The sequence below is a fragment of the Squalius cephalus genome (genome assembly GCF_949319135.1).
Source record: "Squalius cephalus genome assembly, chromosome: 10".
Lineage (NCBI taxonomy): Eukaryota > Metazoa > Chordata > Actinopteri > Cypriniformes > Leuciscidae > Squalius > Squalius cephalus.
In genome coordinates, this window is record NC_137131.1 from 6,750,341 (window position 1) to 6,775,885 (window position 25,545).

Here is a 25,545-nt window from a genome sequence, read left to right on the forward strand (position 1 = left end):
CAATAAATGTGTCTGTTTATGTCAAAGCAGTCAAGTCTTTTTTTTTTCTTTTTTTTTTTTTACTAATGGAACCCAATTTAAAACATGCTTTAGCTAAAACTACCATTTTTTATTTTCAGTTTGTGTTTGATTATTTTTTAATTACAATCAATAGTTGCTTTCCTATATAGGGTATATTGGCCTAAATGTAATAAATGTCTTACACAATGCAATAGCTGCATGTAATATAGGCTACTAGAATATAAAGATAAACTAAAATAAAATAAATGTAGGCCTATGGAAAATGAATCTCATAACTTTGTTATTATATCATTGGGCACAATATATTACAGATGTTACGATGCTGACATAGTTTAAAAATATCTCTTCTTACTATTGTGTCTAATTTATACTTTGAGTTACATCAAGAGTGTAGTCAGAGAAATGGCCCTTGGCACATACATATGAAATAGATCATTTCATTGTTACACGTCAATAAATACAATTTCACTGCTGTGTTGATGATGTCTTGTTGATTGATGTTGCTGTGGGAATCACTCTTACATAGCAACCAATCAAATTCATTATTAGTATTATTTTATTTCAGTAGGCCTAACACTTTTCAATAGGGTACTTCTAAAATGTTTATTAATCTTAGTTCATGTTAATTTTAATACAGTAATTACTAATACATTATTCAAATTAAAATTTCATTGTTCAGATACATTAAAAATGATTGAACAGTTAACAATTTTAGTTAATATTTTGTATTAACTAAAGTTAACAAAGATTAATAAATAATTATTTTGAGAAAAACAACATTACATATTTTACATACATTACATACATTTTTAATCAGATTACCATATGGTTTTTGAATGATGATAATGAAAGTAATGTGCAACAAGTACAATTCTTTGTTATAAAAAATAAACAGATAAATATCATGTGAATTTAAATTCTTACAAGTGTAAAGTACATTTTAACCCGTTTTGATAAAAGATGGAAAGTTCTGATGTTGTGGTCAAATCTTGCAAACTTCATAAATAAATAAAAAAAAATTAAAGAGACGCAATCAAACTGTCGTAAAACCCGCTTTTAATGAGAAGATAACCACTAGAATAATTGTTTTAAAACTATTTTTGTTGAAAGAATGTGGAAAAATCAAAGTTTGATGGATTTGTCGACTGGCCAATGACGTGAGGCCTCCAGGAGCACGTGACAGAGGGGTGGCTCACGTGTCAACGGAAGAAGATGCTTTTGTTTTTCCTTGGGAAAAAAGTCGAGGAACAATGTTTGGAAAGGCGATTTTTCAGTTATATCATATATTTTCTTCAAATGCAAAGTCATAATCTAATATAGGACATGAACTCTTTTGGGATATCTGAGCCACATTTCCACATCCTGAAGCTTGTTTGACGCTCCGTTTGGGAATTCTTGAAGCTGCAGAGATTGCAAGGCGGAAGAAGGGAATTTCGAAGGGACGAGCTGAGAGAGCAAAGTGATGGCTCCGGATTGATTTTATGCTTTTCACTTTAATTCGGATTTATATGAAATCAGATGTATATTCTAAAACACAGATTGATCTCTGTGTCTCATTGATGCCATAATTTGGATTGATCATTTGCGATCAAGGAACTCAAAATGGCGGAGGCCTGGCCCATCCCCCAGGCCCTGTTCCTGCTCATAGTGAGTGTCGTGGGCCTGGACACTTGCCCTTCTCCCTGTACGTGTTCTGATGGTCCAGGTGCAGCTCCACTGCTGGATTGCAATAGGAAAAGACTGACTTCTGCGGCTCTGGAAGCTCCAGCCTGGATCACCCATGCGTGAGTAATAGAGGAGATGTTGTTTACATTGCCTGATGGTCATCCTCCTGCAGGGCTACACATGTTCACAATACTAACGCACCACTGACAGTTATGCCATTTTAGTAGTATTTATTTGCTTTTTATCAAATCTTGTGTTGTGTCATAGGTTTGCTTTATAAGCTATCAGTATTTCATCTTTATTTTTGGGTATATAAATAACAACATCTGTACCAAATTGCATATTTTCCCGCTCAGTTTTGGCCTCTGAATAACATTAAGGGGGTTTCCTTCGCGAGTATGAGCTCCATATTCTTATTATATCATACTACAGTATATAAGCCAGAAAAGACTGATGAAAATTAGCTAACGTTATACAAAACACGGATGGAAACTTAGATTTTCTTTTATGTTTTGTCTAAATAGGTTGTTCCAGTTCAAAATATTAAGTTTTTCTGACTATTATTTCTTATGACAAACTTTATATGTTTTATTAAACTGGATTTTAGAGAGAACTGTAGTGTAAAGAGCACGTTTTGAGGTTTACTGTAGGTACCTAGCCTATGTGTTTAACTACCTTGCCATACCTTCTGTTTATCTTTTTTTTCTCGCCATCTTGGTTTTTTAGCTAAGTTCTGTTTACTATTGCTAGTTTAGTTTGGTATATTGTTTATTTTGCTTTGATTTATTGTAACTAATTCTTTATTAAAGTATGCAATGGTGTGAAAAGTCTTTTATCAAATCTGAATGGAGGGTGCAAATTATAGACTTGACATTTGACCCCCAGTCTTAAATATTTTTGGTTACACACTTGCTGGCATATTACTTTTTTCTATATGAATACAACCAGATATTCCTTTAGCTAAATTTCTTTAGTCATTTTCCTCAGTTTTCAGGTTTATAATAGGCTATATTGTTCTGTAAAGTCTTTTATTCTTCGGTGACTGCTTTTTCAGGTTTTAATAATTCACTCTGTGTGAATATAGGTCTATGAATCAGAACGAACTTACAGCGGTGCCTTTTCTTGGAGATGCCTCGTCCAACATTACTGTGCTGTCACTGTAAGTTAACTTCTAAGTTCATCCTTTTTCATTCTTTACTGCGGTTTATAGCTGGTGAAATTGCTCCAGTTGCTTATAATATACAAGATGATAATAAATAAGACACAGCTACTGAAATGTAACAGTACATGGATTGCGTGATTGTTTACTATTTTACATTTCATTAAGAGTGAGTGATCATATAGTACATCTATAACCATCTGTTATTTATTTTCAGTGTTCATAACCGAATCTCTGAAGTTATGGCAGAGCAGCTGTTGCCATATTCATCTCTGGAAAGCCTGGACTTGAGCTCTAATTCTATATCTGAACTTAAGGCCGGATCATTCCCTCCCATGCAGCTGAAATACCTGTGAGTGTTTCATTTTTTGTCCTGATTTTTGTACTCAGGCTTGTCTGAATTGTGCACTTTGGTGAGACTGTAGTGAACTTCTAAGTAGTTTAAGAGAGCTCTCTAAAGAAGTTATCTTCTACACTTCAGTAGTTAGTGTGACAACTTGAAGGGTTAGTTCACCGAAAAATTGCAATTCTGTCAGTAATCACTCACCCTCATGTTGTTCCAACCCAGTAAGACTTTTATTCATCTTCGGAACACAAATTAAGATATTTTTGATGAAATCTGAGAGCTGGCTCACTCCTTCATAGGCTTCTAGGCAATTTCATTCTGCCGGTCCAGAAAAGTTAGTTAAACATCGTTTAAAAGTTAGTTAAACATCGAAAGTCTTACGGGGTTGGAACAACATGAAGGTGAGTAATTACTGACAGAATTTTCATTTTTGGGTGAACTAACCCTTTAAATGTCGTCACATGTTGCTTTGATCTTTACTTTGTCATTAAATAATTGGTGTTTTTCTGATTCCTTTTGAGGTTTATGGATAACTGTCTGTTTCCTTTCTCCATCACAACAGCAACCTGAGCAAAAACAAGATAAGTTCCTTAGAGCCTGGCTGTTTTGGAAACATCAGCTCCCTTCTGGTGTTGAAGATAAACCAGAACAGACTCTCTCTGCTGCCTGATAAAGTCTTCACCCTCTCTCAGCTCCAAGTCTTGTGAGTATTCATGGCTAATGAATTGGATGTTATTGCAGTGCTCAATTAGATTGTATCTGACAGTTTTACTGCTTGCTAAATGCTACTGATATTATCAAGTGGGGAGTTTTTTCCTTGTCGTCTTGTCTCTCTCAGGTTGTTAGCGCCATGGTTTAGACTTATTATAATGTGCTTCTCTATGTTTTCGTCATTTTTTCAGAGAGTTGAGGCGCAACAGGATTCGTGTGGTGGAAAGTCTCATTTTTAAAGAACTGAAGGCTCTTAAATCGTTGAAGATGCAGCGTAATGGCATCACAAAGCTGATGGATGGAGCACTCTTTGGATTGGAAAACATGGAGGAGCTGTGAGTCAATGCATTCAGGGTTTTACATTATTTTATTTTAATTATTACTATATTTTTAAGCATTTCAAGTAGTCCTTTGACTCTGAAGACGACGCATGGGCGTCGAAAGGTTAGTCGTTTTGTACCAATAATAAATTATTTAAAACGTTGTGTGCTCCGGTCCTGTTCCTTGGTCCTAGCTAGACCTTGGGTCTCCTCTGTTGATTTTTGCGTCCTGTTCCGTGAGCACCAACCAGACTGAAGCGCAAGTGACCCCTTTCTACTGACATCTTAAAGGAGAAGTTCACTTTTAAAATGAAAATTCTGTCATCATATACTCACCCTCATGTTGTTTCAAAGCTGTATGAATTTCTTTCTTATGCTGAACAGAAAGGAAGATATTTAGAAGAATATCAGTAACCAGACAGTTTTTGGGTCCCAATGACTTCCATAGTAGGAAAAAAATATACTATGGAAGTCATTGGGACCCAAAAACTGTCTGGTTACTGATATTCTTCTAAATATCTTCCTTTCTGTTCAGCAGAAGAAAGAAATTCATACAGCTTTGAAACAACAGGAGGGTGAGTATATGATGACAGAATTTTCATTTTAAAAGTGAACTTCTCCTTTAACTGTTATTTACTACCTACACTAAACAACTTGCCAATAATTTTAAGTGGTTGTTCCTCTGGGGGGAAAAAAACACCCTTTAAGCCATTTTAGAGCAATTCATATAGAGAGAGAGAGAGAGAGAGAGAGAGACTGAACTAGAGAACTAGAGAGTACTGAACTAAGTTCTTTCACATCTTTTTGCACATAAACTGTCAAATACACACAAGGTTTACGTAAACACTCATTTATATCTTGTAAACAGTTTGGATGCAAAATAGTCTTTAAAACCAACATGAAAAAGAATTATTTGATTATTATATCGTGATATTATATATTATCACCCACCCCTATATTGAGACTTGGTTTTAGTAGTATTTTTATTTTAAACCATACATCACCTTAAAGTTGTTTAATTCAGCTAATTTATTAAGTTTCTGTTCCACATGATGTGTCCTTTCGCAGAGAGTTGGAGTATAATAATTTGACGGAGCTGAATAAGGGCTGGCTGTATGGACTGCACATGCTAAGGATTCTGCGGGTCAATCAGAACAATATCGGACTCATCCGAGCCGATGCCTGGGAGTTTTGCCATCGCTTGGAAGAATTGTGAGTGACTTCAGCCCTGTCCTTAAACTTTTATCCTATATGCAATAATGTAATGCAATTTTGTTCTAGAAATGCTTGGTCAGTCATTGTTTTCTGGGTGTTTTTTCTCGAGGTGTTGAATTTGATTGTTGCCACTAGATTAATGCGTGTGTGTGTGTTTGGTTTCCAGGGATTTGTCTTTCAATCACTTGAGTCGTCTGGAGGACTGGGTGTTTGCTGGTCTCAGTCTCTTGCAGAATCTCAACTTGGGTGACAATCAAATCACACACCTGGGGGAAGGAGTGTTCAGCAGCCTGACTAACGCCCGTACATTGTAAGATAAACCACATTCCCCTTTTGTCTCTCACATTATACATGTCTTCGGTAACACCAAATAAGTCTGTAGTTTATATACATAATGCATTATTTTAGTCTTACATTTTTCTTTTAAATTAGGATTTTATCAGGCTCCTATGTTTAGGTTCAGCAAGTTCCCTTTGATGGCAATGAAAAGGTTAAATGAGTTATGTTCAAAAATGTCACTTCATTGGTATTTAACAAATTTGGCTTTTGTCTTCATTTATTTTTCATTTTCATTTCACAATAAAATTATAAATATTTTATGTGTTTTAATTTGCTGTAATACATATATTATTACAGTTATAATTTAATGTAATTGGGGCAGCGATAAGTTCATAAACCCTTTTGCTGAAAAATGATGTTGTACTAATTTTGAAATGAATTTATCTTCTTATCGCATATTTGCTCTCAGATGAAGACAGGTGTGTGTTAATGTGTACAACAGATTTAATGAAAATGGAAGTAGCATATCTCTATAAAATAAGATGAGCCCATAATTGCAAACAATATAGTCTATCCCTTTATTTTAAGCCCCTATATAAGTCCTTTTAGTTTAGTTTCTGCATTTCAGCTCACCCCAAAGAAAAAGAGCACATTCAAACATGCCCACCTCTTGTATCCTCAGCCACGTCCCTTTGGCACAGTTGTAAAGCGATGACAGCCTTTTTCGTCCAGTAGTGCGTGAAGATGATCTCACAATACTCCCACATACCAGCCTGTCTGTACAAAACCCCCTATTATACTTGATAAGCATACAATGATGCTGAGCTTCCGTAGAGCCGTAGAGCCTTAGAACCATAATTCTCTATATAGAAGTACAATCTCCTGAAGAAAGCAGCTCTGACATTTTAAGGTTATAGAAAACATTCTACTCAGCAGCAGTTGGAAGTTTGCTAACTTTCTGATGGTTCTCTTTTTTTTTTGCTTATTCCAGGGACATCCGTAATAATGAGATATCCCTCGCCATTGAGGACTTAATTGGCATGTTTGTGGGTTTGAAGAGGCTGAACTCGCTGTAAGTTTGTTGGTTGAAATGAGCTGTTTCATCTGACTCTGAGATGTGAAGTGTGGTTTGACATAAGCATGTGTCTGTTTTCCAGAGTTTTACAGAATAATAAAATCAGGACCATCACTAAGAAAGCATTCGAGGGTCTGATGGAGCTGGAGCATTTGTGAGTCTCTCTTTTAGCCCTTAGTATTTTGGGAACGTCATGTCTCCTGATGCAATAATATAGAAATCCTTCCAGATATTGTTCTGCATATATCAGAAAGAAGTCTATTGTTTTCACTGGGAGGTCCAGTTATGTCATTTTGAAAAACATTACAAGGTCAAACTTTTTTTTTTTTAAATGAAACGTATTCACAGATGAATTGTTCACACAAAGATATAAAACATGCATTTAATATAACAAATATAATTTTCATGTCATGCAGACTTAAATTTAAACTGTGATATTTCAAAGTCACACTTATAAGCAATACAGTTGCAATTGTGAGGTAAAAAGCCCTTTTTAACTCTTAGGCAGAAATAGGCTGCCATGGTTCCATAAAGCTAAAATTTTACTTGATTAGTTTGAAATTGAGCACCAAAATTTAATTTTAAACCCTTTTACACTCTGACCCCATAACATTTTTTTGATCTGAATTTATTGAGGACTTTTATAATAGATATTTGGCTAATATCATTATATTCACCAATATATCTGATTATGCTTATACTATTGGTTGTTATGGATTTTAGATTTATAAGGTTATATTGTTCCTATTTGCATTTGTGCAGTTGCAATGTAAAGACAATATAATCTAATCCTTTCTATTATTCAACAAAACACAAAGCCCTCCTCTTTTGTACTGTTCCCATATGAATAATCTTTGTGAATTTGTTCTACAGGGACCTGAGTAAGAATGGCATCATGTCTATTCATCCTGACGCTTTCACTCATTTAAAACTTAAAACACTGTAAGTGATTGTTTTCTATCTACAGACTGTATGTATTTCATGTATGTTCGGTGTCTGCATTTTACATAATATATTTTTGTTGCATTTTTGTCTGTATGTTAGTATGTATTCTCAATAATGCATGTATTGTGGTCTTCCTCAGTGATTTGAACACCAGCAGTCTCCTGTGTGACTGTCAGCTGCAGTGGTTAGGCCAGTGGTTGACTGACAGCCACTTCCAGCAATCCTGCACCGCCGTCTGCGCTCATCCCGCATCCCTGGCAGGATCTAGTGTGCTTGTTGTTAAACCAGAGGAGTTTGTCTGCAGTGAGTGACATGACAGTTACCTCATGCTTTCTCTTACAAAAACACTTTTCACAGCACTCTAATGAAATGTCTCTGACCTTTTTGGCTAATGTGGCGTGTCTTGTGCCATTTAAAAAAAAAAGTTATTTTATGATTAAGAAGTAAAACTTTAAATATAAAAAGTATTAGCTATATCTTGGATTAAGATCTCTTTATTTTGGTCTCACTTGCAGATGACTTCCCCAAACCCCAGATCAGCGCTCACCCCAAGACCGTTGTGGCCTTACGTGGGACCAACATCACTCTGAACTGCTCTGCGTTCAGCAGCAGCGACTCTCCCATGAGCACCGCCTGGCGCAAAGACGGAGAGGTGCTGTATGACGCTCAGGTGCAGAACTACGCTCGGTACCAGGATCAGCTTCTTCTCTACACCACCGTACTCCACCTGCTCAACGTCAATTTCACCGACGAGGGCCAATACCAGTGTGTGGTCTCCAACCATTTTGGCTCCAACTACTCCACTGTGGCCAAGCTCACTGTTAATGGTTAGTGCCTTATGGAAATTGATTGTTACAATATTCTTACGGGTCTAGAGTAGGGCTGGGCGGTATAAAAATGTCTATTGTCAGAGATTTTGCTATATTTTGGATATTGCGGTATGTAAATATATAGCATATAGAGTGATGAAATGCATGAATGAGAATATAAAGAGCCGGACATGCTTAATGTTTATTTAAATATATTACATTCATTAAATATAATAGAATTTAAATATAATTTAAATAAATACTATTTACTTAAATTTTGTAAATATTTTAATATTTAGAATAAATGTCTTCTTTTGGCTTCTTTAAATGTGATACGGTTTAAGTAGTCTTTATTGGCGTATTGCTAAAGCACTATGATCTCTCCAGATGCTTTGATAAATTGTTTGGCATTTGTTTTTTTCCTCCCCTTATTTACCCTCATTTCTCCATGGTTGTTTTTAGAGCTCTGTCCATTTTTAATTTTCCATGTCCGTTGAACAAACATAGCAGCCCTCTGGGATGCTGACCTCAGCAATGTAATTATTCTGTTTATATCAGTTCATGATGCTGATGGAAGAAGAGTGGATTTGTAACCTAATAATAGAATGACAATAACAGAAACATTATTCTCAAAGTAAACACTGTAACAAACGGTGCTGTTTAGGGTTTTGATTAACTTGCTTGTTTTCGTTTACTCAAAAGATGAATTCTGTTGTTGCATTTCATGTTGAAAATGATTTATTGTTAGTGTAATATTTGCTTACATACATTTCCGTACATAAAATGATTTTAAGGCTTTATTAAATATTGTACAAGGTAACTTTTAAGTAACTTAAATGTATAATTTAATGTTATAATTAAACTTTAAGTATTATTTTTATTTTAATAATATAATTTACTTCAGGTATTAAAATACTCACATACACACAGAGACCACTTGAAGAATGGATTATAAATAGTAATGGCATTAGCAGTAATAATAATGTAGTTAGTAATAAATAATAGTAATATTAGTAATTGCCCTTAATGATAATCATATTTATTCCATATTTCGAATAAACTTCATGAAAGAAATCATGGTAATACCATGGTGCTTTTTTTTTTAGTCCAATTATATGAGAATAATCCAGATATTTTTATGACTTTCTGGACTTACCAGTGTAAAGCAGTGAAAATAACTCACTAATGGCTTTTCCCAGAGCTCCCCACTTTCCTGAAGACACCCATGGATCTGACCATCCGCACCGGGACAGTCGCTAGGTTGGAGTGCGCTGCAGAGGGACACCCGACACCCCAGATCGCATGGCAAAAAGATGGCGGTATCAATTTCCCTGCTGCCCGTGAAAGAAGGATGCATGTCATGCCAGACGATGACACTTTTTTCATTGCTAATGTGAAGGCGGAGGATATGGGCATCTATAGCTGCACGGCCAAAAACGAGGCGGGCAGCCTGTCGGCCAATGCCACTCTTACTGTGCTAGGTATAGTATTTTACAGTGATCTAATGACAAAAGTTTTCTTCTGAATTATATTTAATAATCATTTATTTAATCATTAAAATCTGCTCTTTTTGACAGAAACCCCATCCTTTCAGCGCCCTCTAGAGGATCGTAATGTTGCCCGAGGTGAGACTGCTGTCCTCCAGTGCATAGCTCGTGGTAGCCCCACCCCCCGCCTCAACTGGACCAAAGACGACGCCCCGTTAATACTGACAGAACGTCACTTCTTCGCTGCAGCCAATCAGCTCCTCATAATCGTTGATGCTGGTCCTGCTGATGCAGGGAAATACACATGCATTATGTCCAACACGCTGGGCACAGAGCGCGGTCATATCTACCTCAGCGTCTTGCCCTCGGCCAACTGCGACCCGGTGACCAGCGTATACGGTCAGGATGGATGGACAACGGTTGGCATTGTTGTGATGGTGGTCGTTTGCTGCGTTGTTGGCACCTCGCTTGTGTGGGTCATCGTCATTTACCACATGAGGAGAAAGAGTGAAGACTACAGCATAACAAATACAGGTCAGTGGACAATTCTGCACGTATCAGTTTAAACATTTAAAACTAAAAATAGTATTTCATTAAAAAAAAATCTCATTTTTGTTATATAATGTCCAGTTGATGGACAAAATTAATAAAAAAAAAAAAATGCCTAGTAGGGTTTCTGTGATTATGAAATTTTGGTTGGCTAATTATTAGCAGAGATAATTAAATTAACAATTTGATAGTCTGTTTTGTTCATGTTAGTAAGCATAAACATGACTTGTTTTAAAAAATAATGTTTAACAAAAATTGCACTGGGGAGAATACCATGAATAATACACTTAATAAAATATAATATACTTTGTTTAAATATATTCATTAAATATAACAATTTAAATAAATACTATTTACTTAAATGTTGTAAATATTTTAATATTTAGAATAAATGTGTCTCTTTTTGACCTACTTTAAGTTAGTCATGTTTAAGTAGTCTTTCACATATTTTGAACCCAGATTGTTTGATTTAGTATAGTATATTATCTCAAATAATCACAATCAGAATATAATAAATGCAACAGCTCTACCATGCTATTGAAATAGGCATTATAAGAGTTTGTAACAATCTTACAAATGTATGCACAAAAAAGTTTAATGTATAAATCTTTCTGTTGGGTGTGTTCCAGATGAGATGAACCTACCAGCAGACATTCCCAGTTACCTCTCGTCTCAGGGTACGCTGTCAGAGCCTCAGGAGGGATACAGTAACTCAGAGAACGGAAGCCACCAGCAGCTCATGCCCTCTCATGCTAACGGTTATGTCCACAAAGGCACTGATGGTAATATCATGCTATGCTCCTCTAGCAAGAGTTTATTTCTTCATAAAGGCTGTAAAATAAAACAGATCAAATCTGACAACTCATTTAGTCTCTTGACGAGTCATTATAATGGATGCATGTTGTGATGCGTTTCAACAGGAGTATGTTACGGTGAAGTGAGCAGTGATGTTGATCCAGACGCTAATGGAATGCTGGGTAGTCATGTGGGCTCTTTCTTTGCTGGACGTAGCAGCTTCCACCGGAGTGAACCCAGAGAGGGACAGGCAAATGTCCCCAATGGTAACATTACATTTTTATTATTTATTTGCTTAAAAAGGAATTTTCTGTCATCATTCATGTCAGTACATAGTTTGCCTCACCAGTCGCCATCCTGACTCCTGTTTGTCTTTTTAGGGGGAGCTGGCCCTCTAGTCATCTGCTCAGACTGCTACGACAACGCCAATATCTACTCGCGCACGCGTGAGTACTGTCCATACGCCTACCTGACAGAGGACGACCCACTTGTGGCTCAGATCTCTCGGGACGGCCATCAAGAGCGGGATCAGCGCACCGAGCACACGGACACGACACTGGAGAGTTTTATTAGCCAGCAGAACGCCTCTGTGTTCCTCACCAACCATGAACCACGACTACCGCCGTCACAACTCTATAGCACTGGTGAGATGAACACCTTACAAGCATAAATGACATTTAGAAATGCACCTTATTTCAGTCCAATATCCTTTTACCTAGCAAACCATATTCTTCCATGTTTGGAGCTGAGCTACTGCATGCGCCTATTTTCACAATCTCTATTTTTCTTGTCTCAGATGTCCCAGGCAGGTCATTTTGGGATGGGGAGGAAACCAACTCTTCCATCCTTCCCCAGGCCTCAGTGACTGTACATAAGCCCCCGATGGGTGTGTCCGCAGGGGACAGCCGAGAGGAGAGGAGGGGGACACTGGAGGAAGGCTCATACAGGACTAACTCACAGGAAAGCGCCTCTGCGCCCACATAAACCCCAGTCAGCCCTGTCTTCCCCAAACATCACCACCTTGTCCTTCAGTCGCCTCCCAGTGCTCTCAGCCCACTACCTCCTTGGAGAAGCCTCATTATCTGCCAAATGAAACGCCTCTCTCTTCAATGTTTACACTGCCTCTCCTGTCCCTCCCCGCCATGTTCCTTTGTTAGCCCAATTGGATGTGCATTTTGCGGAAAACTCTTTGAAACAGGAGAGAGATGTCCTGCTTTCACTATTCCTCAATTGTCCAGTCTGGTTTGGGCCCTGAATGTAACATTTCCCAGAGCTCCAATAGTCCTACCGTAACCTGTGACGTACAAATTATGCCATATTAGGTTTTCCTGCCTACTTAAGAGCGTTGAGCCTTTTTGCGTATGCCAAAGCTTGACCCAGACTCACCTATAACTTGCTTTTGCTCTGGTACAGAACCTGTACGAACAGTGACTGTGAAGATTGGACTGCCAAAATAGGGCAGTGATGTTCTCTGAGTGACATCAGAGGGTCAATCACCTGTGCTGCATTTCTCATTCCTATTGGCAAGTGGTACTGACTGATGACCAATAATGTGTTAACAGAGTAGAAGACTCTGTTGTTTCCACTGTTATTGTACGATGGATTTACTGTTATTTGTCATTAATAATGCATTTTTTTTTGTATTGCTTCTCACAAACCCAAACATTCTTCAATTTCTCTCTGTGTTTTCTTTAGGCACTATAATAGACAGTAAGAAAGACCGGATATATTGCACCTTTGACAATCTGCCCAGTACAGCCTTATGCAATCGTAATATGCAAACTCGATTTTATTTTTTATGCTGCTTTTTTCGTCTTTCTATTTTGTCTTTTGCTACAGAACTTTAAGGGTTAACAATTTGATTGGTCTACCCCCACTATGTGCATTCTTGAATGGAATTGCAATATTTTTGTTTGAGCACCAATGGTGTGAGTTTGAAGGCGGGGCTACATTTCGTCTGACAAATAGCAGACTGGGGGTAGCCATAGTGATGCGAAAATCTGCCTGTGTGCTGTTCACAAATGCATTGCTGTACTTAAGTTTGAGTTCGCCCGGTCTCACCCGTCCAGTACATGATGCATTTGACATTTTTTGTTACAGCTGGATCAAACTAATCTCATCTTGCCTTTGAGTACTTGTGAAGCTCAGATAGGCTTTCAGGTCATCTTCTCAATTTAAGGTTTAAAAACAATTGTGACAGTTAGGAGTTTTTTTGGCCTTAGAAGGACCGCTTGATTTTGACTTTCTTGCCTGTAAACATTGTCTTAAGAGAGGTACCTAAAGTCTGTCTCGCTGCCCTCTTGTTCTACAGACACCTTTTAAGGAAACTTTCAAGGCACTAACATCACGTCTAATGAATATGTTCAAAATCAAGTGAGCTTCGGAGATATATAGGGAATATTTAATGACCATTATGTTTTAGAAATTATTCTTATGCTGAAAAGCATGCACAGGATTGTTGGATTTCAAAATGAACCAAATGATCTAGATTTAGGTATCTTGATTTGAACATGCATCGATCTCTTCCTGCCTCCAGAACAGCATTTTTCAGGTTTCGGATATTAGCCACAACCTTGCTTTAAAGGTGCACTGGCGTTTACCTTTCTATGGCGAAATTCTGTGGGCAAAATGCAGTCATCTCAATAGAAATCTGCGCAATATGGATTTTTGTGTGAGGTGAAACATGTCCCCATGTGGATTTTGCAACAGATTTGAGTTTGCTTCGACCAATATAAAGGTCACATTTACGGGTGCTATTACCTATTTTCACATTGATTTAATCTTGACTCACACTTGAATGCTTGATGACCCAAACCATCTGTACGGATCCCTGATTACATCTTAACCATTCATTTTGCAGTACAACTGACATTTTGCACTTTTTGAGCGTACAAAAGCTGGATCTTTCACTGCGGCAGATATGTGGTCACTGTCCTCACCTGTCTTCTTTTAATGGAAATGATTTCTTATCAACCACTTTCCAACTGCGATAACTACCCCTTCATTTGCATATTAATTTGTTGCTTTTTGCACAGTCTCTTGCCTTGCAGTTTGCTATACAATTACACTAATCAGGAGACATTGATGCCACATGATGTAGATGACTCCCCGCTGCGTCAGTTTCCCTCACTGAAAGGAAAGAAGTGTGTGTCATCAGAGGCTTCCAGCAACGTTTAAAACCTCTACATTTTTCGAATTACTGTTAATGCTTGCTTGGCCTCTTACTGTGGTCTCTCTTGGTTCAGCTTGTGGGAGATTAATGCAAAACAGTTTTGTTTAAATGTAATTTAAGAGGACATCAGTTTTTATTTTACTCCAAATTATACAGGACTTTGTTGGGATCTTTAAAAAATGAACAAGTATGATTTCACTCACAGTTCTGTTCAATTTACACCAAAGAAAATCCACACGGATCAAACATTCCTGCCTTCCGCAAACCAAAGTTTAGCTTCAGTGCTTAGACAATATTTAAATGCTGCTTTATAAATGTTTTGTTCATTTTTTTTGTATATTTTTTTTGTATGCTGTACCTGTACATTCTGTAAAGCATGTATAAAGAACATTGTTTCAGAAAATTCTGACATTTAGCTGACATTTAAACAATAAAATGAATTCACATGCACCACGAGTGAAGATAGCCATGTTATTCAAATAAACTGTTATTAGTGGAGCTAGCTAAGAAGCATTATTACTATTGCTCATATTCAACCATATAAAGCCTATAGTGTATAATATTTAATACGCAAATTTCTAAGGCCTCTAAATTATCAACATTATCAAAACTTTGCTGAACAATGTACACAATCTACTACATGCCTTCCGTCGTCTGATTGATATGGATAGTTTATGCTTTATTAGCAAAGAAAAAAAATTAGGTCGTTTTAGCCTATTTAATTGATTATTCGTACATCATTTTGTAAGAAATCATAATATAATTACACAGGCTTTACAAGCTATCTGAATTTCATACTATGGTCATATTTCTTTTTGGCCACGGCACCAAGTTTCATATTTTTGCTCAGTTTGGGCCTCCTTGATCGTGAGCTCCATCTTTTCATATGTCATACTATAGCCATAAAAGCCTTATGTATCAAATATAATAATTATAAAAAAATAAAAAAAAGTTTTGTTTTGTTTTATTAAATATTTTCTCTAAAGGTAAAAAAAAAAAAAAAGATTATTAATTCATATGTCAGGTGTTACAGGGTTCATATCAAATTTGATGAGGTTGAGATTGATTCTACTACAGTTTGATCTCCTAACATTATGTGTTCCTTCCAAGGAGATAAAAAAAGGCCTGAAGTGAGTAAATTCTAACTTTTTGTTATTTTTTGTTATTTTCAATTATATGATCCCTAATAATATTGCTTTGTCGAGGGGAAAAAGGTATTGTTATTGTAAGTGTTTTGTGTTAGCGCTGTGCCACAGCCCACTTACAGTGTCTCGAAGTGTGTCTGAATTATGCTAATATAGTGAACTGCAGAACTTTTCTGGAAGTTTTCGCTGAGTTTAAAATGCCGACCACTTTGAATTCCTCTAAATACTTGAACTGACAATTTCCATTCCCATCCTCCAAGAGATGTTCAGAGAGAGAAATTATAGTTGTGAGATCAAAGTACATAGCCTACCTCCGCCTGCTGCTAACCCTCTTTACTCGGCTTTATCAATAATTCATTCAAACACTACTCGCTTTGGATTATTACACTAGTCGAATGGGGACGTGCTGTGTCCTCTGCACGCACCGCTCAAGAAAAACCTCAGGCTATTGCCTTCGTTTAGACCTCAGCTTAGACTATACTTCCTTTAGGTGTTGGATGGATACTTGGTTTAAATGGCTTGTTCGGTTTTGAACAACCAGTAGAGATCTAATAAACTAGTTTATTTATTTGTGTTCAGAGCCTTGTTTCCTTCCCTCTTGCAGCGTCATCCCTTCTCGCTCTGATGACGCGTTTACTGGCGTGAGGGCGGGACAACCTGTCACTCACATGAGATCGACCAATAGCAAACCACAACTATCCAATCAATTCACGATGCACAAAATCAAGTCCCGCCCAACATTTTTCCTTGTTCGAGAAGCCCATTCACTTGGATATATACATCACAATAGATAACAAAAGACTAAAACACAACACAATGCATAGCGTAATTTTAAATACTACACCTGTGAAAATTGTAGTAAATTGGGCCCTATACTTTTACTTGGAGTGCAGAATAAGCAATTTAAATATATTTTAGAATACAAAATTACTCTTTTTAATATTGTGTCAGCATCAATGCATTTTAAAGAGTATTAGTCTTTCAATTGTCTTTGGTTGCTGGATCTCCAGCACATGACAACTATTATGCTTTTGTTGTGTTTTTCGACCTTTTCTAAAGCTTGAAAAAAAGCTCCTCAACTGAATCAACACTGAACTGACCTCAGCTGAACAATGACAGTTTTCTTTTTAGAACTGAACTCTGCTCGCAATAAATATTTTTTCCTGTTATCACTGCAAAGCCGCCTTGAAACTTTCTATATTGTATAGAGCGCTAAATAAATAAAGGTGACTTGACTTGACTTAATTGTAACTGCATGGAAAAGCAACTAGAACATTGTTCATAATTTCTCCTTTTGTATTTCACAGAAGAAAACAACATGAGGGTGAGTAAATGATGACAAAATTTGCATTTTTGGGTAAACTTATCCTTTTAAAGACCAAATGTGTGTAAACGTTTGAGTAGGATTTTTTTGAGCAAATGCAGTTATTATTTTGTCTTGTGGTAGTTATTTGTTCTGCCAAATAGAAAGAAAAAAACATCTTAAAGGTTCTGCATAAGGCTATATGTTATTTGAGCACAACTATATGTGTGAGTGGGTTGGTCTATATAAATAGCTCAGATCTTGAATCTACCTAACACACTGAAATTAGTTTTATGCCTGGTCTTGTGCTATAGCATAATTAACCATGTCTACACACTTCCTGCTGTGATTCCTGTGTCTGATCTTAATACTCATGGGAAATACAAGTGTTCTGCGTTTTGAAGTGGGGATTCAGTTGGATCCTTTACAAACTCGAGAAAGCACTGTTTTGATTTGTCTTGACTTGTCTGTAATTAATAAGGGAACTGAGCGCATGAATAATGTGTCATATATTTGTCTTAAGCCATGACAGATTGAATGAAGCGACTCAAGTGCAGTTACAACAACATACCATAAGGTGGCAGCTTTGAGTCTTGCGCTACACTACAGGACTGTGCTATTAAAATAATTGACCCTATAATTTGATTACAAGATGAAATATTCACTGATTACTTGTGATATCATTACCTAGGCTTAAGTTACTGATTAAATTACTTTAGCAGATTAATATGAGAGAAAGAAAAGAGGCAAGCACTGACATTACATTTACTACTTTATCATATGGGATGGGAGCTAATTCTGAAATGTTCTCATATATTTATGTAGGCTATTTGGCAGACACTTTTATCCAAAGTAACTTATTGCATTCAAGGTATACATTTGATTAGTTCATGCATCCCCTGGAAATCGAACCCATGACCTTGCGTTGCTAGCACCATGTTTGATTGTTTGAGCTGAAAGTATCTTAGATAATGTTAATCTTATAACCTATTATCTAAAAAGAAGTACAATATACTTTAAAAAAAAAAAGAAAAAAAAGAAAGAAGGTATTTTGGGAGATTTGTAGTATAATACCTTGTTTTTTTGACTTTTGGGATTCTTTGCAGATTAGAGCAAGTTAAAGTGTCTATGTTTTCTTTCATTAATGAAAGCAGAGTTGTATCATTTTGTTTGTAGCAAAAAGCATGGGTGTTTTTTCTCTCACTTGTGAGCAGGAATTGCAAGGCTTGCACAATTGTGTGTTGCTTAGTGACATGCAAAAACTAGAACTAGAACTATTTGCATTGGTGGAAAGGAAATACGGGCAATTTTTTAGAAATATAAGTTACTCAATATTAATTATTGCACATTACTTTAGCAGCTTTTACTTACGTTATGTTATTAATTGCGTTTAACATTTCAGAGCAGGACAACAGGCAAAATTGATCTGATTTAATTATAGTGATTTGCTGCTTTTACCTCAATATAAACCAGAAAACCAGAAAAATATATATAAATAATATAAGCCATGCAGGGGCTGTTTTGCAGCGATTTTATCACAGTGAGGGGTTTTCTGGTTTATATTGAGGTAAAATCAGCAAATCACTAATTAAATAATTAAATACTCTAGATACTATCAATTTTGCCTGTTGTCCTGCTCTAAAATGTTAAACGCAATTAATAACATAACGCAAGTAAAAGCTGCTAAAGTAATGTGCAATAATAATTAAGTGTATATATATATATATGTATGTATGTATGTATCCTATGTATATGTATATGTATATGTATATATATATATATATATATATATATATATAAATATATATATATATATATATATATATATATATATATATATATATACATATATATATATATAAACTGTGGCAATTGAAATATTAGGCTACATACGTTTTGCATAATTTTAGCCTAACAATTGCTTATGGCTGGCTGCTAAGTAGAGAAACTTGCCGGTTTTATAATTGGTTCATTTGGATCTTCATTAACTAAATGTAAATCAGTTAAGCTCAGTTTTCATAAACCTCCACCCGAGAGCCATCCAGTCACAGGCCGCACTGGCTGTGAGCGCGCACACACACACACGCGCGCGCGCTTCATTTGACAAATAGAAGCTGAGCGCAACAGTAGCCGCCGTGTCTGGAGATCTGAGAGATCAACCGCCGCGTATGACAGCATCGCAGCGACCATTTGAGGCGATAAACACACATTCGACGGGTTATTTCTCTAGTAAGCTATTCATCAAGGGCTCATAGTGTGTGTAAAGCTGATGGTTCGGTCTCAAGCAAGGAATGAAGAAGCGTCAGACGCATCTACTCACTGACTGGGAGTCGCGTTTCGAAGACTAACCTGAGCTTCGGCCGAATATCTCCAAGACTGCCGCTTCGCTGGCTCTGTATACCCGTGAGACACTATTTTGCCTCTAATTCCCTTTATAGACACGCGTTTTTATTACGCTGTACTGACAGACACGTTTATCAGTGTTTCAGTCTAGTGCGCTTGAAGATGTGCATGTAAAACCTGAGTGAACTTAACAGGTAAACAGTTTTACTTCATTCTTCTATCGATTGTTGTTTACTTTTGATATTATTTTGCATAATGTAGCTATAGTATCCTCGCGGATTCGTAAAGGACGTTTTGATGATTTGATCAAATGTTGTCTTGAACTAATAATGGTAGATGAGGCTTATGGAGTTATCACGGGCTGGATGGCGTTTCACATCCGCGCGCTGTCATCCCCACACCGGGTAAAGTGAACGACACACCGGGAAGAAAGGCTTCAAAACCTGTTAACGTGGAACTGCACTGAAACTTAAAGGATAAAGGATGTCTAAAACACTGAAGAGGAAGAAACACTGGTCCACTAAAGTGCAGGAGTGCGCCGTGTCGTGGGGAAGCGTTGGGGAGTTCGGTGATGTTGTGGAGATCCTTGGAGGCGCCGAGCTCGGGGAGTTCCCGTTCCTCGGTCAGATGAACTTGGACGTGCTGGTGTGTCACGTCGGGAGACTACCGTACTACGGGGATGTGTTATTGGAAGTGAACGGGACACCTGTCAGTGGGCTGACCAACCGAGACACGCACGCGGTGATGCGCCACTTTCGGGAGCCGATTCGAATTAAGACTGTCAAACCAGGTAAACTGAGAGAACTTGTTTTTGCTGTTGTTGTTGAAAGTCAATGTTGCCAAACAACAACTGTTGCCAGGGGAGTTGTGGCTCGCAGCGCAACCTTGTCGTCAATTTTTACATTTAAAGGGACACTTCATCCAAAAAATAAATGTTTATAATTTGTACACACCATAATTTGCAGACGCACAAGATTTTCTTTCTTTTGTGGAACACGAAAGGTGATTACTTAGTTTGTTTATTGATTTATTTGTATGTATGCAGAATGTTCACGTTTTTCTCGATTCAATCCATACAATTAAGTGGATGGGGACTGGGGCTATAGCGATAACCGTGCAGTGACATGCGCAGGTAGCGTGAACCGAGCTTTTGAAAATTTGGGCAACACTTTACAATAAAGTTCCATTTGTTAACACTTGTTAACATACAACTAACCAAAATACTTAATTAATTTGGTCACACTTTAGTTTAATGTCAAATTCTCACTATTAACTAACCATTACTTTTGCCTCAATACATTCCTAATTACTGCTTATTAATAGTTAGTAAGGTAGTTAATTTTAGGTATTGGGTAGGATTAAGAGATGTAGAATATTGTCATGCAGAATAAGGCATTAATATGTGCTTTATAAGTACTAATAAACAACCAATATCCTAGTAAGCATGCTAATAAGCAACTAGTTAATAGTGAGAATTGGACCCTAAAGTGTTTTCATTAATTTTATATTGAACAATCACTAATCCATTATTAAAAGCAAAAGTTGTACTCGTTAATATGATTTAATTAACCTGAGCTAATATGAAATAAATAACAATGAACCGTTGTATTTTTAATAACTTAAACAAACATACATTAACTAACGTTAACTACTAGAACCTTATCGTAAACTTACAGAAAATTCTGCATTTATTAACTCATACTTATGTCAATTAAAATCTGAATGACTATCTCTTCTTCTGTGGAACCCAACATAAGATCTTTTGAAAAATGCGTAGGTTTTTTTGTTTTTTTTGTCCATATAGAATGAAAGTCAAAGGGGTCCAATGAACATTCTTTCAAATATCTTTTGACTTCCACAGAAGAAAGTTAGTCATACAGGTTTGGAATGGCATGATGGCAAATTAATTTAATAATTTTCCTGTTTGGATGAATGCGGAGTACCATTTCAAAAATTGTCTTATATGCCATGTCATTCCATGCCCCTGTCCACCACCAAAGCAGTGTGAACATGCTGTTTTTAATTTGAATTTTTTCATGGAAGAAAGAAATCATGTCTGTCTGGCACCTCAAGGTTGAACTGTTCCTTTAAGACTGACTTTGTAATTTCTACATCATGGAACACTCAGCCGATGGACAAGTACTTTGCCGAACAGCATCCAGAAGAGTCTTTGTTCTTTCCCCCATAGTGGTTGCACCACATGCCCTGGCTCTGACATGTGCTACACTTAAAGTTTCGGAGGCACAGCGTTTGCCTTAGGGTTGTAAACACTCCACACACATCTTATAAATGCATGAGTGTCATTTCACTGTTGGAGTGTGTATTGATCAAAGCAAGGGGATCACCTTTATAGGACAGGCCTGTGTGTACCTTACTGGTATATGAGGGCATGATGAAAAAAGGGAGGACAACGTTGTTACCATGGACACAGAATATCTTAGCATTATTGATGGGTCGAATGAGTGTATTCTTAGCAGCAGGAGGGGAAAGGCACAATATGTCAGAGTTGTTATGGAGATAGGAGGATGTTATTAGCATGTAGATGTGAGAGTTGTTGCCATGGAGAGAAGGAGAGGGTACAGAAGGATAACATTAACTGGATGGTTGATTGTTGAATAAATGAGAAGTATCTGGGATTCTGAGAGCATCCACATCAGTGGCAGCTGAGGCCCTGTGGCCCTTAGGACATAAACAAGTTTATCCCGTCTTCCGTGGTTTACGGTGAGTGCATGTGAGGGTTTTTTAGGGGTGTGATAATTGTAAGGAATTGATTGGTTCTTGTTCCCTACTTCACTCTGATAAGAAACTGATGAGTTTGAGACTAATTCTTTTTAACCAATTCATTAGCTCATTAGAGTTGCTGACTGATTCAAAGTGATAACTATTGAGTTCAAGAATTATTTGGTAGTTTTAGGACTGATTCATTTCAAACCAGTGAAACTGATTTGTGAGTTTTGGACCAATTCATTAGCTCATTAGAGTTATTAGTTTCACACTGTTAAGATAAGTGAATGAGTTGTTGGAAGATTTAAGCCAATAACTCATGTGTTTGAGGCTGATTTGTGAGTATTTTTTTACAAATTCATTATCTTATGAGTGAGTGAATTGTTAGATTAGTCTAAATTAAGTTCATTCTGTCATGACAACTCTCGGTTGGTATGGTAATTGAGATTGGCATGGGAATGGATATGGCAATGTTAATGTATTTGGTCTTGGTGGAAATTAGATCTGCTACGCTGCTGCAGAGCAAGTACCGAGACTTGCTACTGCCAATACCTTCACAGACATTGCTGTGAGCATGTAAGACATGTTGCTGCACATGTAACATACATGAATTAACCCCGTAGCAGATCTATGTATGCGGAGCTGGGGAAAGGGGTTCTGAAAGTGCACTGCAGATTGTAACAGCAAACAATGCCAAGTATTTGAATGTTTGAGCAGCAAGCTCATTGGCCGCTCATGCAACAGCAACCAATCAGCTGTGATTATGACATGATTGCTACCAATAAGTTAAAGACCCATCAGCCTGCACCATTCAGAGTTTCATGTCAGAACTATGTAGTAATTCACGAGTTTGAGACAGAATTGTGAGTATTTTCGCTCATGATTCTTGCTCATATTTTTTCCAAAAAGCAATAAGTTCTAGTTAGCAAATGAGTTTTTAGATTGATTGAAACCAATTACTTATGAGACTAAATTGTGTCTATCATTCAGTTCATTAGCACATTGATGTCTTTTGTTTGTAAATGAGGCCATCCTGCTGAACAATGCATTATTATTTTATGTGTAGGCCTAAGTGGTTCTTAGTTCCCGACCCTGTTTAAATGGGTTTGTGTGTGTTCAAGTGTGTTTTTGCTTAATGCAGTTGTTTAGTACTGCTTTTGTCTAGCTCTTGATTCCAGCTGCACAAAGAGAATCTAATTTGAAATGCTCATGAAAAAAAAAGTACCTAAAAAAGAACCGTACTGTATCCTCTGTTGTGGTGTGTGAGCACAGAAGTATGTAGGCCACTTTTGTGTGTTTATGTGCATGTCGGTCTTCCATGTCCGGGCCTCATATGGGATTCAAAGCATGTGAATAATAGATGGAGTGAGTGAAATGCCTATACACACCGAGGATCAGCTGATAGCAGGAAATGATGCCGCAGTCTTTGCCACAGGCACAAAAACAGCAGTTCTCCCTCCACCAGCTGCTTCATCTCCACCTCGGACTACCTTTGCTTTCCTGTAGTCTAGCAAGGGTTTTTTTGTGTGTAATTGGAGAATTGCTATGGTTATTTCTTTTGTCGGATTGGGATGTAGTATTTCTCAGTCCACATCTGAACAAAGTTGCAGTCGTTTTTTAATGCAGCAGGTCCAGCAGATCAGTTGTGGGCATTAAAATGCATCTATGACTTCATCCCTCAAGCTGTCGCTGATGGCGAAAGCAAGATAAGCTTCATTGCCTGCATGTATTGATTACCACAGTGCACAGGCATTTTTTTTTTGAGAAAAAATTGCATTTACAGTAAAGCACTTAATGGAAGTCTAGACATTCTGGATAAATGGTTAAATGGCAAGTCTTATATTCATTCTTCAAAACAGAAATGGGTTTTATTTGCACTGTAAAGTTGTATAAATTGTCCTTTTAGTTCTAGGTGGATTAGCTTCTGGCTAAACTGACTCAATTTCTTTATGTAAACTGCATTTCTGGCGTCACTGCGAGTATCATATTAAAGATGACATGAGTAAAAATGCTGGATTTTAAAATGCACAGATTTTTAGTCTTTTAACTCTTCAAGTCTCATGTTAGAACTTCACGTGGCTATACTTTCTAAACTGTGTATATTTTAACATTTATCCCAAAATGCCTTGCATCATATCCATTGTTTTACTGCTTTTTTGCAAACTGACAAATTAGTTGAAAGGGTTTTCTGGAATGATTGTATTTACGAGTTAAGTGCACGTGAACGCCACCATCAATTTGTAACTCGGCAGAAATTAAATTTTTAATCAGAAGTTTTGATGCATTTGTATCCATTTTTTTTTTGTGTACTGTTAATTAAGAGTAGCAATAAAGCTTGCCAGAAAATACTACTTATTTAGCTGATTTATGAGAAGACAGATGCGTTTGACTAGACTACATTTCCAATCATTCTTTGTGGCAGCTTGAGAATGATAAATGCATAGATAAAGCATTGATTGCAGATCTAATGTGTTTCTTTTGCTCTTCATTATGTTGCATGAGCACTATAATTCCTTTTGTCTTTGTCGGGAAGCGAAAGAGAGAGAAAAATGAAAAAAAAAAAATCCATTTTATTAGACTAAAATCACTTAAATAAACACATCATATTGTAATCTGGATTTCTGAACCGTAAATAGAAAATTCCCAGGAGAACTTGAACGCAGCATGTCATCGACAGTGCTCAAACCTCACGCCTCTACTTTAGGTGGGCTGCACGCCATCGTTGTTGTTTTTCAGAGCTTGCATCGAAGTGGGAATTCACAGCAATTCTGATACATAGTGCTTCTGAATTGTGTTATAGTTTCATCTCTCTAGGAGTGAAGTATTGTAATTGCAGCAACAGTTTTCGCTCTTTGAAATGGAAATCACCCAGAGCCTGCAATTCCACTGTTCATATAATGAGAAACTGCATTGCTTTGTCCAAACAGTGAACCTTTGATTAGAACATATGAAAGGTTAATTCAACCTTTCATCTGGGCCAAATTAAGTCATTCCTTGCATGGAATATAACCTCCTAAGGGCCTTACAGGCATATAAAGACATGTTAAATTGATGGAGGCCTTGCAGCTCTGACTCAGAATAAGAGCAATAACACAGATTGACTGTTTTAAATGGATAGCACACCAGGGCATAGTGTTATTTTGACTTTAATGAGCTTATTGAAGCTTTACTTAAAGGTTTTATTAAATATTCCCCAGCACGCTAATTTATTTTGATAAACGATCCAGTTGCATATCGAAATTGTGAATCAGCACTTACTTTAAAGGTGTTAGCCATCATGTATCCTTTGCGCTGTCTGCAGCCACGCTATATTTCATACTAATGAACAATGTATAGGCACCATTCCAGCTTATTGACTTACAGGGTATTGTGTCTATGTAAACATCGCAGAGTGGAGATAAACCACTGTGGAATAGAGGGACGCTGTGTGTCCTCCTTGTACTGAATGTCTCTGCAACCTCTAATTATTGCAGCCTCAGTGT

General features: G+C 37.0%; 2 protein-coding genes across 4 annotated transcripts in view; both read left to right on the forward strand.

Moving 5' to 3' along the window:
- Positions 1–1,199: 1,199 nt before the first annotated feature.
- Positions 1,200–15,003, forward strand: lrig2 (leucine-rich repeats and immunoglobulin-like domains 2). Its single transcript, XM_079884363.1, has 18 exons — positions 1,200–1,805; positions 2,771–2,845; positions 3,063–3,197; positions 3,754–3,894; positions 4,094–4,237; positions 5,291–5,434; positions 5,604–5,747; positions 6,708–6,788; positions 6,874–6,945; positions 7,665–7,733; positions 7,876–8,039; positions 8,252–8,563; positions 9,745–10,026; positions 10,123–10,566; positions 11,211–11,363; positions 11,502–11,642; positions 11,757–12,020; positions 12,173–15,003. Exons 1-18 carry the CDS (start codon positions 1,624–1,626, stop codon positions 12,358–12,360), a joined length of 3,135 nt encoding a protein of 1,044 aa, XP_079740489.1. The 5' UTR covers positions 1,200–1,623; the 3' UTR covers positions 12,361–15,003.
- A 4,085-nt stretch (positions 15,004–19,088) lies between these two features.
- magi3b (membrane associated guanylate kinase, WW and PDZ domain containing 3b) overlaps positions 19,089–25,545 on the forward strand; it is a 115,222-nt gene continuing 108,765 nt past the window's right edge. For 2 of the 3 annotated variants that reach the window (XM_079883133.1, XM_079883135.1), the window contains exon 1: positions 19,090–20,129. In XM_079883133.1, coding sequence (XP_079739259.1) covers positions 19,823–20,129 — 307 coding nt within the window. In that variant the 5' untranslated portion in view covers positions 19,090–19,822. Of the gene's footprint in view, positions 20,130–25,545 lie in introns of all 3 variants that reach the window. The other variant, XM_079883134.1, reaches the window with a different exon arrangement.